Below are 16,142 nucleotides of genomic sequence, written 5' to 3'. Positions count from 1 at the left end.
GGACATAAATAGTAATCATCTGCTAAGAGCTATTAGAGTAAAACTAATAAAAGAACTAAATGAAGATCAGTGAGTGTTGGATGATTGTTGTTTTAGGACACTTTGGTCATTTCCAGCATGTGTCTTCACCATATTATGTAATGGCGCATCTCTTGACTATGTTCCTGATCACTTGGACCTATAATCATTCTTAAAACTAATTATTTGTTTCTGCCTCATTAGTGCTGTGACTACTTTAGAGTGTTTCCATTAATAGTATGGGTGTCTATGTTTGCGCAGTGGTGGAGGATTGAGGAGCATTGAGTTGTAGGAAGAAAGCCAAAGTATCCACAACCTTCTCAGTGTCCAGTTCCATGGGAATCCGAGAGTTCTAACACCCGCTCCTCAATGTTTCTCACCGGTCCCTGCTCCAGCACTGACTCCCCTGCTGTACTGCTCCAGCATGCACCTCTGAGGACACGTTCTCTGGCTTTACAGGCCGACTCAAGTGGCGGCACGCAGCCATAGCTTTCAGGTGGTTGGCATGCTAGCCTCTACCGCAAATATTTCTTCTTTTTTTGACAAACTTCCTTACTGTTCTCTCCTGAAATACAAATCTCTGGTATGGCACGTGACTTTGCTATATTACTACAAGCGAGTCACTGGTCGTACACAGTTCTGCCATACCGCTGAGATCTGCTGGGACACTCAACTCCACGACATCTCCTAATTGAGACTCCTGACCTACTGAAATCTGCTAGATCGACGACAAGTCTCCTCTAACTGTGCCATTATCTCAACCATAATTTTCCGATCTCACTTCGACTTGAGTTTTTGGCTTCCCGCTAGTTACCGTCCAGTCTATACAGCCTCCATTGCTGCAGCCTGTCCACCTCACTGCACTAACAACATTGGTCTGTGCTGCTCCATAATCTATTTTCCAGGTGAGACATAACAGTCACAAGCGGCAGATGTGTCATACAAAATGTAGTAGGGTGCCATATCTGGTCCCACTGTATGAATTATGGCATTTCGATCCCTCATGGAGCATATGTTGTTATGCAGCCATAAAAGTAATTCAGGGCCAATCAAGTAACTGGAACAGAAGACAACTGAGGAGAAAACACCCGTAGACCCTACAACGTTCAACACCATCATGTTTTGAAAGATCTACACAAATCAAGAAATGAAGAGAACAACATACTTCCTGCCACCGTATGCCATGAGGCTCCATTCACAGTTCCCTCCTCCTTGTTAAAATCCTCAGTGTGACATGCCCTCCGGCTAGAGTCCGTCATATGCCGATGAGTGGAAGCATAAGAATATGCCAGCCAGCGAAACACATGGTCATCAGGGGTTCCCGTATACTCTTGGGTCTTCCATAGCGAGCGAACCATTTCAAAGGGATAAGACACCACCAGCTCTCCTCCTTGCAGGTTTCCACCCAGAACAAAAGGGATCTTTTCCATCCATGTAATCAGGGCCCGAGTTTCTATAGCAACCTATATGCGATAATTATAAAACCGTAACATTCCATAAATACATTTTTCTACAAGTTATCGCATATCCTGACAATGTGATGAGGAACAACTTTTACTTTGATGGTACAGATTCCAAAAGTTAAAAAAAATAATAAGCGGAACCTGGGAAATTAAATGTCTTAAACACAAGGAGAGATTTATGCTCAAAGAGTTACCATCAATTTAAACGGGGTATGTCACTTGCTCGAAAAAATGGAGTTAAATACTTCGTAAAACTCCCTGAGCTCTACTAATACTGACATTATTTTCCATTTTGCAGCAAGTGACAGGTCCTCATTGATTTTTATTTCATAGATCAATAGTACATATGAAAATAAGCAAGTGTATAATATATCTTATCGGAAAAATGTACTGCGTTCATTCTGAATTGATGGGCAAAATCTGTTCTCCATAGAACTTTATGAGCACCAACTGTCATGTCCTATCTTAGTAATGGGAACATCTGTATTCACTGAAGACAGATTTTACCTATGAATTGAGAATTTTGAGAATGAAATATCAGGAGGAGAAAGAAGCAGATTTCTCTGATAAGAGATATTACAAAAGAGTTTTTATTTTCATGTGTACTATTAATTTATGGAAAAAATGATGGTTTCTTTTTAAGCCTCATGTACATAACCATTTTACAGGTGAAGTATGTGTTATATGGATCTGGAATATGACATAGGGGCCGATTCTGCACTTAAATATGCATCCAAAAATTAGTATTTTCCACATTAAATAGATATAGTAAGACAACATGTTGCTCCAAGGTGGCACAATACAGATACACATAGAGGTCCCACATGTCCATTAAACATGGTGTGCCAGATTCCATGTGTTCATACCAACGGCAAATAAATTAGCGAGGAACCTTTGCCTTTCTTCGCAGCTAAAGGACCTTCTATCTAAAACATCTCAGCTCTCTGGTGGGTTCTCCCAAAACGTGCTGGCCAAGTTCACCAACTTCAACAAGATCTGACAAATATCTAATGTATATCGGGGTTTGCCGACCATCCTCCGATGGAGCGTGTTGGATTGAAACATGACCGATCTTTTGTTCCTCCACAATTATCTTCCCATTGAAAGCACATGCAAGGCGTTGGAAAGAATAGTGGCAAGATGAAAGGAATAACTGTCGGCCAACGAGTATTATATGTATATAAATGGGCACTGTGACTCACCGTGGCATTCTCGAACTGATACCAGTCAGGGATAGGAATGTGATTGTTAGGAACTCTGCGCATATTCCTAGGACGATCCTCTGACTCCCATAACAACGAGTTCAAGTCTGGAAAATTGTTATTTATGTCAATCCCATCAGCTGTCCAACGACCTAAAGACCATCCACCCAATTCGGAGCCCTAAAATAAAAAGACATTAGAAAGGCATTACAGAAGTGCCCTAACGTGCGCCTAATCATCTCTTGCAAAACCTCAACTCTCATTGCATCATGAAGAGGTCAGAAGGGTTAAAAAAGTGGGATTTTTACAATAAAGGAACTTAAGCGTCTCCCCAAATTGTGGAAAAAGTCTTCTACAGAGTGTGGAGGCCGATAACTCCAACTTTCTTGATTGGAATTCCACCCAAGATTGAAGGTGAAGCTTTTCCCCTTTGATTAATCAAGTGTCCAGATATTACTGCTCACCAGTTCGGCAGCCTTCTCGTACCCATCTGGGTTGATGGATGGAAGGAAATGAATACGTGTGTTGGTGATGAGATGTCTAACACGTTTGTTGCCTGTCAGGTACTCCTGGCACAAGAACTGCATCAACAACAGAAGAAGTTCCCGTCCTAAGGCTTCATTCCCATGAGCTCCAGCCATATATCGAAATTCAGGTTCTCCTGGATAAATAGAAATAAAGACACCGCGCCAGCAGTTCATGTTACACGCAACATAAAATGGCAAATTAAATGCACTGGCCATCTTCATATAGACGGCGCAATATCAGACCTATGAAATACCTAAGCACTGGGAATTCCTATTATGTCATATATAGTGCTATGTAAAGCAGATCTGTTACCAGATTCCACAAAACAAGCTGCCATATTATTAAATAGATCTTTTGGATCTGGTTAGGCTGGCGTACTTATGATGAAAATCCAGGTCAGAATGGTTGTATAATCTGCTTCTTAAAGTTTTTTCTCCTTGCTAATAAAATGAGCAATTTATGAATCTAGTTAGAGTTGAACATCCTGATTTCAGGATTATACATGAATTTTCAAATAAATACACCAGCCTCATCAGGTCTAAGAGATCTATTTAATAATGTGTGCAGTCTGAATTGGGAAATCTGGCAACAAATGGGTTTCAAGTAGGATCGAGCAGGATAACTTACACCAGCTTTAGCGATGAACCAAAGAAACACACATTACAATATAATGCTGGACTATTGTGATTGTACATACAGTACTGTGCAAAAGTTTAGGCAGGTGTGTAAAAAAAATGCTGCGAAGTAAGAATGCATTAAAAAATAGAAGTGATAATAGTTTACTTTTATCAATTAATAAAATGCAAAGAAGATGAGCAAAAGAGAAATCTAAATCAAAGCAATATTTGGTGATTGCCCTTTGCCTTCAAAATGGCATCGTCCATTCTTCTAGGCGCGAATATGGAGTTTTTGCAGGAATTTGGCAGGGAAATTGTTCCAAACATCTTGGAGAATTGTATAAATTCTTCTGTGTCTCCTTGCAGAATCGAAGATGTTCAGATCAGGGCTCTTTGAATTTTATTAATTGATAAAAATAAAAAAGTATGAACATACACAATATAAATAAATAAATACATTTTATTAATTGGCTGGGGTCCCATCCTCTATAAGATATACATCGTTTCTTAGCATGACACATGTCAGTTCTAGATCTATAACACAGACATAAGCAGAGAGAAGAGGATGTAACAGCACAGATGAGACATAAGGAATCATATGGAAAAAAACAAGATCCAGAGAAGAATTGGCAACAATCTGAAACCAGTGGATGTCAATCATAACCAATAGTCAAAGAAAAGACTGTGAAAGAAAGGCACTGCAAAAAGGTGCCTTTTTCCAATACAAATTCCTGCCTGTATACAGGAAGCAATTCACAAGCCATCCCGCTGGAACCAAGATCGACAAATCCCTGCAGTGTGTGGAATAATTGCATGCGTCCTCACCGTGAATTTCTTAGCTGTTTAGCTCCCGAACGCCCCGTGGCTGAAACATGTACATTTGGTCACGTTTTTCTGCACCTAAGATTAGCCCCTGATGAAGCGTTTGTGAAACGCATGTTGGGTGTTTGGTGGGTGAGCTCCTCTGTCATTGATTACTTATATTTATATTTGCCTTGGGCTATTTATTTATTGCCATTTTTTGTCTAGACTCTGTGTATTTACATGTCTGTACACTATTGAATACTCATTCATGCATACTGTTAATCGACATTTCACAATTATGTGATCTATACTGCTTACTCTTGGGATTCCCATTGTTGCTCACCCACCAATTTTAGCTTATTGTCTGCATTGCCGAAATTACTTGCATTTTAATTGCTGTTAGAATTTGTATTAAAAAATAGTCTGTTATATATTCTTGGTAATTTGTATCACTATGTTTTGTCCTGGCACATAGTCCTTCTTCTCAGTTATACAGTATATGATTGAATAAAGGTGCGGATTATAGAAGCCCAGGGAATTCCATCTCCCGGTTCCTAAAAACCACAGAACAGACACTCACAGGAGAGCTTAGTGGACTTTCAATAATATAGATATATGATTTAATAGATGGCAGAAGATATCCGCATGGTAACTAGTTGAAATCTACAGGTCAGCTGCGTACATATTGCCACAATGGAGCCATAGAAGATACCTGGCTATGTTTATCTCCTGCTCAAACAGGGAATCGGGTATTAAAATCTAAAATGTATACTGAAGAGTGACAGCCCTTCAAAAGCTTCTAAAGTTATTCATATCAATTTGTTCTGTCAACAAGCATCTAATGGGTTTAGTTGTGCCAAACCATACAAAGATGTGCCTATCCTCGGTGCCCACAAGAACACATAACTGCACACAGACCACAGTCTCCGGATGAGACTGGGCCAATTCATAAGACGGTTCTATGCATTTAGCCTAGGGTTTAAGATCTCTTTCATCCAGGTTTACTGGTCTGAGCTTCATGGCTCTCCACCCTTGTACTTCGTCAAGAGAATTCCCATATACAGACTGCTTGGACATATTGTATGGATCTTGCTGAGCAGCAGTTGAAAGCATCTTCTAAAGGAGCATGAACTGTCCATGTGAAACAACCCTACACCATGGCATTTCGAAGAGTACAAAGCAAAATAAAATAATAAAATATGTTACAAAATACAGTATGTATATCAAAATTTCCAGGTTCATTTTAGTGACTACTGTCAGTGACAACCCATAACATATACCTCCATATAATGATTGGATAGAAATCAAGAGAACAAATGGAAGCTTGATTTAAAAAAATATAAACCTAAACTTTATTGGCAACAATAGCATATTAAAAAACAGGCAACCGTCACCTAATGACAGTGCAATACACACAAAAACAATTGCAAAAGACACCAGACAAATAAGTCTACCGCACAAGAATGATATGTAGTGAGAAGATACACTCCATTAAATATAGAGGTGCAGGCAAAAAGATATATATATCTATATAAATTCCAGGCAATATGCCCTTGACAGTATAAGTCCTATCAGGAGTAAACCATAAATATGGAATGTCCGTGGGCAGAGGGCTTAACCTATAATAGGTACCCCATATCAAATGCCTGAAATGTCAGATGATAAAAGACAAACATGCCTCACCTAGGTGCAGGTAGACCGCTGCACGTACCCCGACGCGCATTTCGCCGCTGTTCGCCTCGCTTTTTCAAGGGGAAGTGTAGTCTTTACTGCCTACAGGGCCTTAAATAATTAAAATATCACACCACCTGACCGATCACATGGTACCAATGCCATGAGAGTCCGGCGCATGCGCGCGTCGCCGTCCGGATCCACCCGCCCCCGCCCGGACATATCCAACACAGGGGCCAGACGGGCACCAGCTGGTCCCGTCCACACCAGATGCAGGAAGTCGCTGGAAGGAGGAGGGCGGAGCCGCGAAGACGGCGCGCGCACGCGCACCACAGCCATGATCGAGTAAGGTCCATCTCCACCCCACACATCAATCAAAGGAGGAGGGCAGAGCCGCGAGGAAGGCTGGACTAAATGAATCCCTCAATTTTGGTTCCTACCTATAAGAGTCATATAATTATGGTGGGGTTGGGTTTGGTTCCTTTTTCCCCTTCCTCCCCTTTTCGTTGTCTTTTTCCTTTTTTCTTCCCATTTTCCTGTATTTTATTGTACATATGTTGTTTTTAATGCTTATATGTCTTTGTATTATATTTAGGCTTATCATATGCGCCTGTCCGGCTCTTGTGGTCCATCTCCTTCTCTCTCCCATTCGCAGGAGATATACCTTAACAAGTGGACAATTATTTAGGAGTGAGGTGAAATATATAGCCATTCGGAGGAAGTGTGACATCTATTCCTATGCTGATATACATATGAAGACGTCCCCCTATCATCTCACGCATCAAGTTATGGACTGTATGAAAACGCTGGGTGGATGACATATACCCAGTGCCATGAATTGTTATTACGTATTTGGGAGAATGTCTTTGTATTAGTGGATATATTCACCATTGGCTGTATTGATGTGCGGGGTGGAGACAGACTTCATCTGACCATGGTTGTGGCACGCATGCGCGCGCCTTCCTCGCGGCTCTGCCCTCCTCCTTTGATTGATGTGTGGGGTGGAGATGGACCTTACTCGATCATGGCTGTGGTGCGCGTGCGCGCGCCGTCTTCGCGGCTCCACCCTCCTCCCTCCGGCGACTTCCTGCATCTGGTGTGGATGGGACCAGCTGGTGCCCGTCTGGCCCCGGTGTTGGATATGTCCGGGCGGGGGCGGGTGGATCCAGACAGCGACGCGCGCATGCGCCAGACTCTCATGGCATTGGTACCATGTGATCGGTCAGGTGGTCTGATATTTTAATTATTTAAGGCCCTGTAGGCAGTAAAGACTACACTTCCCCTTGAAAAAGCGAGGCGAACAGCGGCGAAACGCGTGTCGGGGTACGTGCAGCGGTCTACCTGCACCTAGGTGAGGCATGTTTGTCTTTTATCATCTGACATTTCAGGCATTTGATATGGGGTACCTATTATAGGTTAAGCCCTCTGCCCACGGACATTCCATATTTATGGTTTACTCCTGATAGGACTTATACTGTCAAGGGCATATTGCCTGGAATTTATATAGATATATATATCTTTTTGCCTGCACCTCTATATTTAATGGATTGTATCTTCTCACTACATATCATTCTTGTGCGGTAGACTTATTTGTCTGGTGTCTTTTGCAATTGTTTTTGTGTGTATTGCACTGTCATTAGGTGACGGTTGCCTGTTTTTTAATATGCTATTGTTGCCAATAAAGTTTAGGTTTATATTTTTTTAAATCAAGCTTCCATTTGTTCTCTTGATTTCTATCCAAAATACAGTATGTGTAATGTCTGGGAGAAAACTAAATGAAAATAAAGTTTAGGTAAGATTTTAGAAGTGTTTGGTAACTCCAGGCGCCCACAGATCATTACTTATATTTGGCCAAGCTGTACAGATTTAGTTTCTGGTGAACAAACTCCATGAACATTTCAGAAGAACTGAAGGTGCTTTACTGATTTCCTTGAGTTTGCCAAAGTTCCTAAAAACCAGACGTTATTCCCCCATAAATTGCCAACTCTCCTGTGGTGAAATGAACACATCAAAGCCAAAGGAGATGATAAGAGTGAGAACAGTCGTAGAAGAGACAGGCGGGAAGGTGCAGGACATACATAGAGTGTGTTTATTCTCCTAACCAACTTCGTGCTCCCCGGGGTTATCCGACATCTCAATGGCGTAAAGCTTGAGCCCCTCGTGGCTGCGGCCGATGTTATACACACGAGTGATGTTAGGACACATCTCATTCACCACTTTCATCAACTGCAAAAAAGAAAAATCAAAAAGCTACCTTGTTATAAAAGTTAGAAGTGTAAGTATTGGGTTTCCAATACTAAAGTAAGTGATGGTGAAACCCAATATATTGTGTAGGCCTCAAAATAAGGAGTTGATGACACTAAAGAGATACACATCATATTCAGAAATAAACCAAACAAGGGAATCAAGGGAATATAATGCACAAACAATGTGTATAAAGCACGGCTGAATTTACTACACATAAGTGATAGAAAAATTCTGGCCATACCTGTCTCATTTCCTTGTAATTGTGATGTCGGAAATCCAGGTTGTCAGAAGTTGTCATCTCGTTCCTTCTGTAATAATAATTATTGGGATCTAGGCATAAAATAATAGGGATAATATTACTAACTGTGAGACATTATATTGTTTTAGCTCATAAGTGGCATTTTTTCAAAAGTTTCATGGTAAAAAGAAAAATAAATCAGAAATACCTTAAATTGAAAATCAAATTATTTGCAAATGCCAATTGGGTCATTAGACTATAGTTATTGGCCAATACTGACGACAGTGACCGCTGCTGTGTGCTACTGGGCTGTGCAGCAGAAGTTGCCAATGTGACAGCCCCTTTTTCTGACATCACTTCCTGTCCTGCAGCTATTGGTTGATGTCACCTCACACTGACTTCCTGTCCTGCCCTTATGCCCTGCCTGTATGTCCTGTGCCCTGTGGTAATACTGACAGCTCATCTTCTATATTGGGAGAACAAAGCGGAGAGGAGGGAGCTGAAAGGTGAGGACGGGTTTCATAATAACACAAACATCTTGACGGGAAATATTATACATTTAAAATCCAATCATTTAAAACATCTATATATATAATTGTCTAAGGGGTACTTCCGTCTTTCTGTCGGCAACTTCCGTCACGGTTATTCATTCGCTGATTGGTCTCGCCAGCTGCCTGTCATGGCTGTGGTGACCAATCAGCAACGGGCACATTCCGATTAGTCCCTCCCTACTCCCCTGCAGTCAGTGCCCGGTGCCCGCTCCATACTCCCCGCAGTCGCGGCTCACACAGGGTTAATGCCAGCGGTAACGGACCGCGTTATGCCGCGGGTAACTCACTCCGTTACCGCCGCTATTAACCCTATGTGACCAAGTCTTTACTATTGATGCTGCCTATCCAGCCTCAATAGTAAAAACATCTAATGTGAAAAATAATTTTAAAAAAATAACAAATCATTATATGCTCACCTTCCGCCGCCTTTCAGACGCTCCGGTGACCGGTCCATGCAAGCAGCAGGTTCCAGTGCTAAGTTTGGTGTGCGACAAGGACCTGCCATGATGTCACGGTCATGTGACCGCGACATCACCACAGGCCCTGCGCAAAGAAGCTGCGGTACCATGGGACAGGCAGGGACAGCGTCAGGAGCGCCAGGAGCAGGTGAGTATTTCATATTCACCTGTCCGCTTTCCATCCGCCGGGCGCCGCTCCGTCTTCCCGTCCTCTTGCACTGACTGTGCAGGTCAGAGGGCGCGATGACGTATTAGTGTGCGCGCTGCCCTCTGCCTGAACAGTCAGTGTGGAGAGACGGGACACTGAGGAGCAGCGACGAGAGGTGAGTATGTGATTTTTTTTTTTTATTGCAGCAGCAGCATTACATGTGGCACAATGCTGTATGGAGCATCTATCGGGCCATAAAGAACTGCATGGAGCATTATATGGGGCATCTATAGGGCCATAACTGCATGGAGCATTATATGGGGCATCTATGGGGCCATAACTGCATGGAGCATTATACTACGTGACTGGGCAAAATACTACGTGGCTGGGCAATATAGTACGTGGACATGCATATTCTAGAACAGGGGTCCCCAACTCCAGTCCTCAAGGCCCACCAACAGGTCATGTTTTCAGGATTTTCTTTGTATTGCGCAGGTGATGCAATCATCACCTGGGCAAGACTAAGGAAATCCAATCCTAAAAACATGACCTGTTGGTGGGCCTTGAGGACTGGAGTTGGGGACCCCTGTTCTAGAATACCCGATGTGATAGAATCGGGCCACCATCTAGTAACTATTATTATTACTACGAAAAAAATATTAACAAGCTCCTGGATGGTATGTAGACAATGTAGATGGTGACTTGACTCTAATTAACTAACCTGGCAAAGGACATCCCAGTATTTCCATCCTCATGCATATGTTGCCTTCTTCATACCAAGAGCGTGGATTGATCCGAATATAGCGGCCGACCAAGGGCTCTAGAAACTCACTCAAGACGGGAATTTCCTTCTCGCTATTCCCTGTAAAGATCTGTAAAGACAGAAAATATACACAACATTTCACAAAGCCACCAAAGGTAACGTAATGCACATTCGCACCACGCAGGACTGGTTCAAATTGTTGCACGGCCATGTGTATGCTGCCTAAGGCCTCATGCACGCGTCCGTGTTGCACGTACATGTTGTATCCGTTTTTTTTTTTCACGGATAGAACACGTACCCATTATAATCTGTGCTGAGACATGTCCATTTTTTTCCGGTTTCATGGATGGCATCAGTGAACAGCCCTTGTGATGTCCGTATTGAACATTGCAAAGTATAGGAGAAATTTTGTAATTTATTTCTTCACCCATGCAAGAAAAAAAAACTCTGATGACACACTAATGCGAAAAATGGACACTGATGACACTGGTACAAAAAAAATGGAGCTGTGTCATCGGTTTTTCATGGACCCATAGACTTTTATTGACCCTTTTCATGAGTGATACTGGAAAAAACATAGACATGTGAATAGTCCCATAGACTATAGATTATAATGGGTACGTGTTGTATCTGTGAAAAACACAGATAGAACATGTAACGTGCAATACGAAAATCTGATTGAAGCCTTACTCAATGGAAAATAATGAAGAGATCATTAATACAATGACACTGTCATTTCCCTTTATAGCCCCACTGGAGGTTTGTCTAAATCCCACTTTTAGGCCACATTTACACGCTCAGTATTTGGTCAGTATTTTACTTCAGTATTTGTAAGCCAAAATAAGGTGTGGGTGATAAATAGAGAAGTGGTGACTTGTTTCTATTATACTTTTCCTCTGATTGTTCCACTCCTGGTTTTGGCTTACAGGATCATAACGGGCGGAAAAGGGAGAATCTGCATCTTTATTACCAGGCGGAATGAGTTTCGAACGGTGGAGGAACAGAAAAACATGAACAACTGTTCCAGAATCAGAGGAGCAACGTTAAATACTCATTTTAAATGTAAAATTCCAGTGAAAGATTCTCTTTAACAGATATTTCATATCATTCACTGCATTTATAAATCGGGGACCAACTCGTCATTACCGTACCGGCGGCCGACTATCCTGTCAGCAATCTGTTGGATTGTAGACAAAGTCTCGGTGTGTTATAAAACATTGCCCCTACCCTGCTGAATTATTAAACCTGATCACATGCTGTGAAACATAAGAATTATGACTTTTCGGTGTTGCACTTCACAAGTTTCCTAATGAGCTGCTGGAGGTAAGTGAAGCCTGGATCATACATCTCAGCTAATTGCCGCCAGTCATACGTATTTCATATGTATTGGGGGTTTTAATGCCTGACCTGGCAACCCTGTTTACCCATCTATAAATCTTTCAGGATATAAGTTTTCTGCCCTTAACAATTTCTAATAAAACCCACAGTAATGAAGGTTTATGGAAATAGTCTTGCTTCCAGATGAAACTTGGCAGGATTGCGGATTTTCTGAGATCTTTTTCAAAATTCCATTTAGCCTTTTTATGTAATAACATTAACCACTTCTGTATATGAGAGAAATAACATTATAGATAAGTAAAGCTTAAAGCAAAAATTGGCAAAAATTAAGAGACCACCACATCAAAACCCTATCATGGACAGCCCAGTCTCCAGACCTGAACTCCATTGAAAACCTCTGGAATGTAACCAAGAGGATGATGGACAGTCACAAGCCATCAAACAAAGAAGAACTGCTTACATTTTTTGCTTAGAATTTCACCAAAAATTTGGATTTGCTGGGACCCTAAGTTTTTGCATTTCAATTTTGCTTGAATGATTTCTTGATTCTTTTAAGGGCTGAGAATGGATTATAAAATAAAGTAAAAACATTGTACTCACTTAGCCCCACAGCTATCCTGGTGCCACAATTTCCCGTCTGGGCCTTTACTGGCTTTTTCCTCCCTACAGCATCGGTCTTCTCTTCCGTCTTCACTCTTTGGCAATGCCAGAACTGACTAGGACCCAAGTGGGGTAAAGCTCATCATGGTGTGTGCATTAGACAAGGAAAAAGTAAATATGAAGGTGGAAGAGAAGACCGATGCTGGAGGAAGGAAGTGAGCCAGTGTAGGTCTTGGCAGGGAGCTACGGCAATAGGACAGGTGAAAGGCAAAATGTGTTTTTTTAATTTTTAAGTTCTCGGTTTGTTACCTTCTGGGTTATGGAGAGACCTCAGAGCATAATAAATAACTTTTACCACCAATTTAATTTGCATGGAAAAATAAATCAGCATGAATACAATTTCCCACCAAATTTGAGCGAATCTGGCAAAGCGACGTTTGGTAGATTCACTCATCTCTATTTAAAACATAAAAAAACTTCTCTTACCAGATCTCCAGTTTCATTTTTTGCAAAGACCCAGCTGTGACTGTCATTGCTGACCATGACTCGATAAGAGGTGACCCAGTCACTCCTAGGGTGAGAAAATTCATCAGAAGACATGGACAAAAAACAATAGATACAAGATGGGTTACAAAGCTTCTATGAAGAGTTAGATACAAGAATTCACACAGGAAACATTGCTAGAAATGCGGCAGGATCCTTCATTGTCTTTGGTTTTATTCACTGCACTTTTTTTTGGTTGGTTTTGTATATTGCTGTCCTACTCCCCTTTTTTTTGGTTATAATCAAGAAAAGTCATTGTGTGCTGTATCCCTGTGTAGTGGCATTTTTCGTGAATCCCCTATTGGTGTATATACAAGGGATTTGCTAGGGAGATAAGGGCAAGCCGCCGAGGAGCGGGGGCGCCACATTGCGTCCAAGAGGGTGCCAACCTCCGCAGACAGGTAGGGTACAGATAGGGATTATTAGGGTGTAACAGGGATACCCATCCCCCATGCCCACCTGCGAGTGTTGTCTAGTATAGTTGATTAATTATTGCTTGGTGTTTGTTTTTAGGTCATTGGTTATATTTTTTTTAAAAAGCAGTTTAATAAAAATTATTTTTATGGTATTAGTTTTTTCGGTGAGACGTTGTTTACACTAATCCAGCAATATAGGTAATATACTTTTTTAATATTTCCTTTGCCCTGATACTTTTTGTAATCTAATCATGTAACCCTTGTGTTGGTTCTATTCCTCTTTTTAGTTTCCACTGAATGCAGAATGTAGAAAAGTAAGTAAATTCCAGGTGAAATCTCAGGAAGATTTTATTTCTTTCTTCTTCCATCAGAACTTCCTGTGTCATGGCAGATCAGGGCGCAGGACCCGTATTGGGCATGTGTGTGTGTTTTCTCATTTGTGTGTCACATCTCCAGTCTGTTGTACAGAAACAGCCGGTGCCTTGTAAATAGAAAATGTGAGAGAGACAGATCGCTCCCCCGCGACACCTGCTCTCCCCCTCACTATCCCCGCGCAGAACACTGCAGAGCATTTCAAAGGAAAGCATCATTAAATAATGAGCTGCTTACAGCAGGCGAAGGGTTAACGTGAAGCAGGAATATTTCACTGGACCATTAGCTACTTGTGTAAATGTGGCAAATTTTGTCACACACCATAAGAATAACGAAGCCTAGTTATCATGCAATTGGATCAGATTTTTGCAAAGACGGGGATTTAGAAGTTACCGCCACTCTTGTAATCTGTGAGACCCAGCGATTCCTGACAAACCATACCGAATTATAATGAAGGTTTTGCTTCTTCTTTTTTTTTTTGCATTAGGCTACGTTCACATTTGCATTTTTACATACCGTTTGTCTGTTCTGTTTTTTTGGAACAAAAGGCATTAAGTGAAAAAAAGCATCCATTGCATAACTGGCGCAAACGGAAGTAAGGGGAGCCACATGATTATTATGGGGCCCATTTGGTTCCGTTGTGTGAGTTATGATGCACTTTTTCTGCCGAAAGTTAACAGAGCCATGTAATGTGTAAAGGCCTGAAATGTCAATAAGGTCCATGTGACCAGAGACTAATCATCTATTTAACATTCAATTAGTCGCAAGGTCGATGTCATTATATTTCCACAAGTATGGAAGGTAGGTAACTGTCCGTTTCAGTAGCTTCTAGCTGGGACACCCCCCATCCTTAGTGCATCGCGAGACATGTCATTGACTATACGTGCCACAGCAAGGTGCTTGGAGTTCAACAGACCCCGCGCCACTAGTAGTGTAGTACTTTTTTGGTAGCCCAAGTCTTGTCAAAGGTCGATGTGATTATATTTCCACAAATATGGAAGGTAGGTAAACCGTTAATTTTGGTAGTTTCCTAGCTGGGCCAACCATCCCTCCTTAGTGCATCGCGAGACACGGCGTCGACTATACGTGCCACAGGAAGGTGCTTGGAGTCCAACAGACCCCGCGCCAGGAGTAGTGTAGTACTTTTTTGGTAGCCCAAGTCTTGTCAAAGGTTGATGTCATTATATTTCCGCAAGTATGGAAGGTAGGTAACCGTTCGTTTCAGTAGTTTCCTAGCTGGGCCATCCATCCCTCCTTAGTGCATCGCGAGACACGGCGTCGACTATACGTGCCACAGCAAGGTGCTTGGAGTCCAACAGACCCCACGCTACTTGTAGTGTAGTACTTTTTTTGGTAGCCCAAATCCTGTCAAAGGTCGATGTCATTTGTGTGTGACCTTTAGTGACCGAAAAACCAAAACCAACAGTGATAAATGGAGAAATGTATGTACAATGAGCTTGATAAGAAGATATGTGATTCTATTTACAAATAATTATGGTAATTGTTTTTTTCAAATTACATAAGTAGATGTTGACTACTAAAAGTGTTATATTATCGTTTAGCTAAAATCTTCTACCTTAAGTTCCTGAACAAAGTAAAAACTCTTCTTTAATATATCTTGTTTATTTATCGATGCAAAAACCATCGCGTAAGTACTTTGACACGACTAACTGAAGATTAAAAGCTGGTCCTTATCGGAAACCCTCTCCATAGATATCCAGAATATTTATGTTTCCTATTTCACCATTTGTCATTTTGGCATATTGTGTCAATGATATTGCTCGGCGCTGTAGTTAATATTACCAGTCCACGACCATTAAGCTACACAGTATGACGAAATTACATTTTACCCAGTTGGGTGCATTGCAATTCTTTGGCTATGGCCGTGGCTGAATGCAGTGAGCAGATTTACCAATTTTTCATATGCCAGTTTCCTGCTATAAATACATAAAAAAATAGTACACATGCCGTATGTCATTCATTTGACTGCTGCAACCCATTGTTACCTTATTGGTCACAAACTTTACATCCCAATACTAAACAAATTTTAAAAAAGGTCTTTAAAAGGATCTGTTGCTTCAGAATTGCAGTCCACGGAACAAATTGGTTAATATCTCATCAACAATTTGACCTGGTATTGTTTTTAGCCCATGGTACATTCTTCA

The 16,142-nt window shown here is 41.4% G+C and overlaps 1 protein-coding gene across 1 annotated transcript in view; it reads right to left on the bottom strand.

Moving 5' to 3' along the window:
- Positions 1-16,142, bottom strand: part of CPXM2 (carboxypeptidase X, M14 family member 2) — an 85,141-nt gene that overhangs the window by 19,286 nt on the left and 49,713 nt on the right. Inside the window, exons 6-12 of the mRNA XM_077258469.1 lie at positions 13,133-13,217; positions 10,667-10,817; positions 8,792-8,880; positions 8,406-8,529; positions 3,148-3,344; positions 2,684-2,863; positions 1,184-1,481 (exon numbers count right to left, since the gene is read on the bottom strand). Of these exons, the coding sequence (XP_077114584.1) occupies positions 1,184-1,481; positions 2,684-2,863; positions 3,148-3,344; positions 8,406-8,529; positions 8,792-8,880; positions 10,667-10,817; positions 13,133-13,217 (1,124 nt within the window). The remainder of the gene's footprint in view (positions 1-1,183; positions 1,482-2,683; positions 2,864-3,147; positions 3,345-8,405; positions 8,530-8,791; positions 8,881-10,666; positions 10,818-13,132; positions 13,218-16,142) is intronic.

This window comes from Ranitomeya variabilis, chromosome 4 (genome assembly GCF_051348905.1).
Source record: "Ranitomeya variabilis isolate aRanVar5 chromosome 4, aRanVar5.hap1, whole genome shotgun sequence".
Classification (NCBI taxonomy): Eukaryota; Metazoa; Chordata; class Amphibia; order Anura; family Dendrobatidae; genus Ranitomeya; species Ranitomeya variabilis.
The sequence above is the reverse complement of the archived record's forward strand: the minus strand, read 5'-3'. Positions and strand labels throughout refer to the sequence as shown.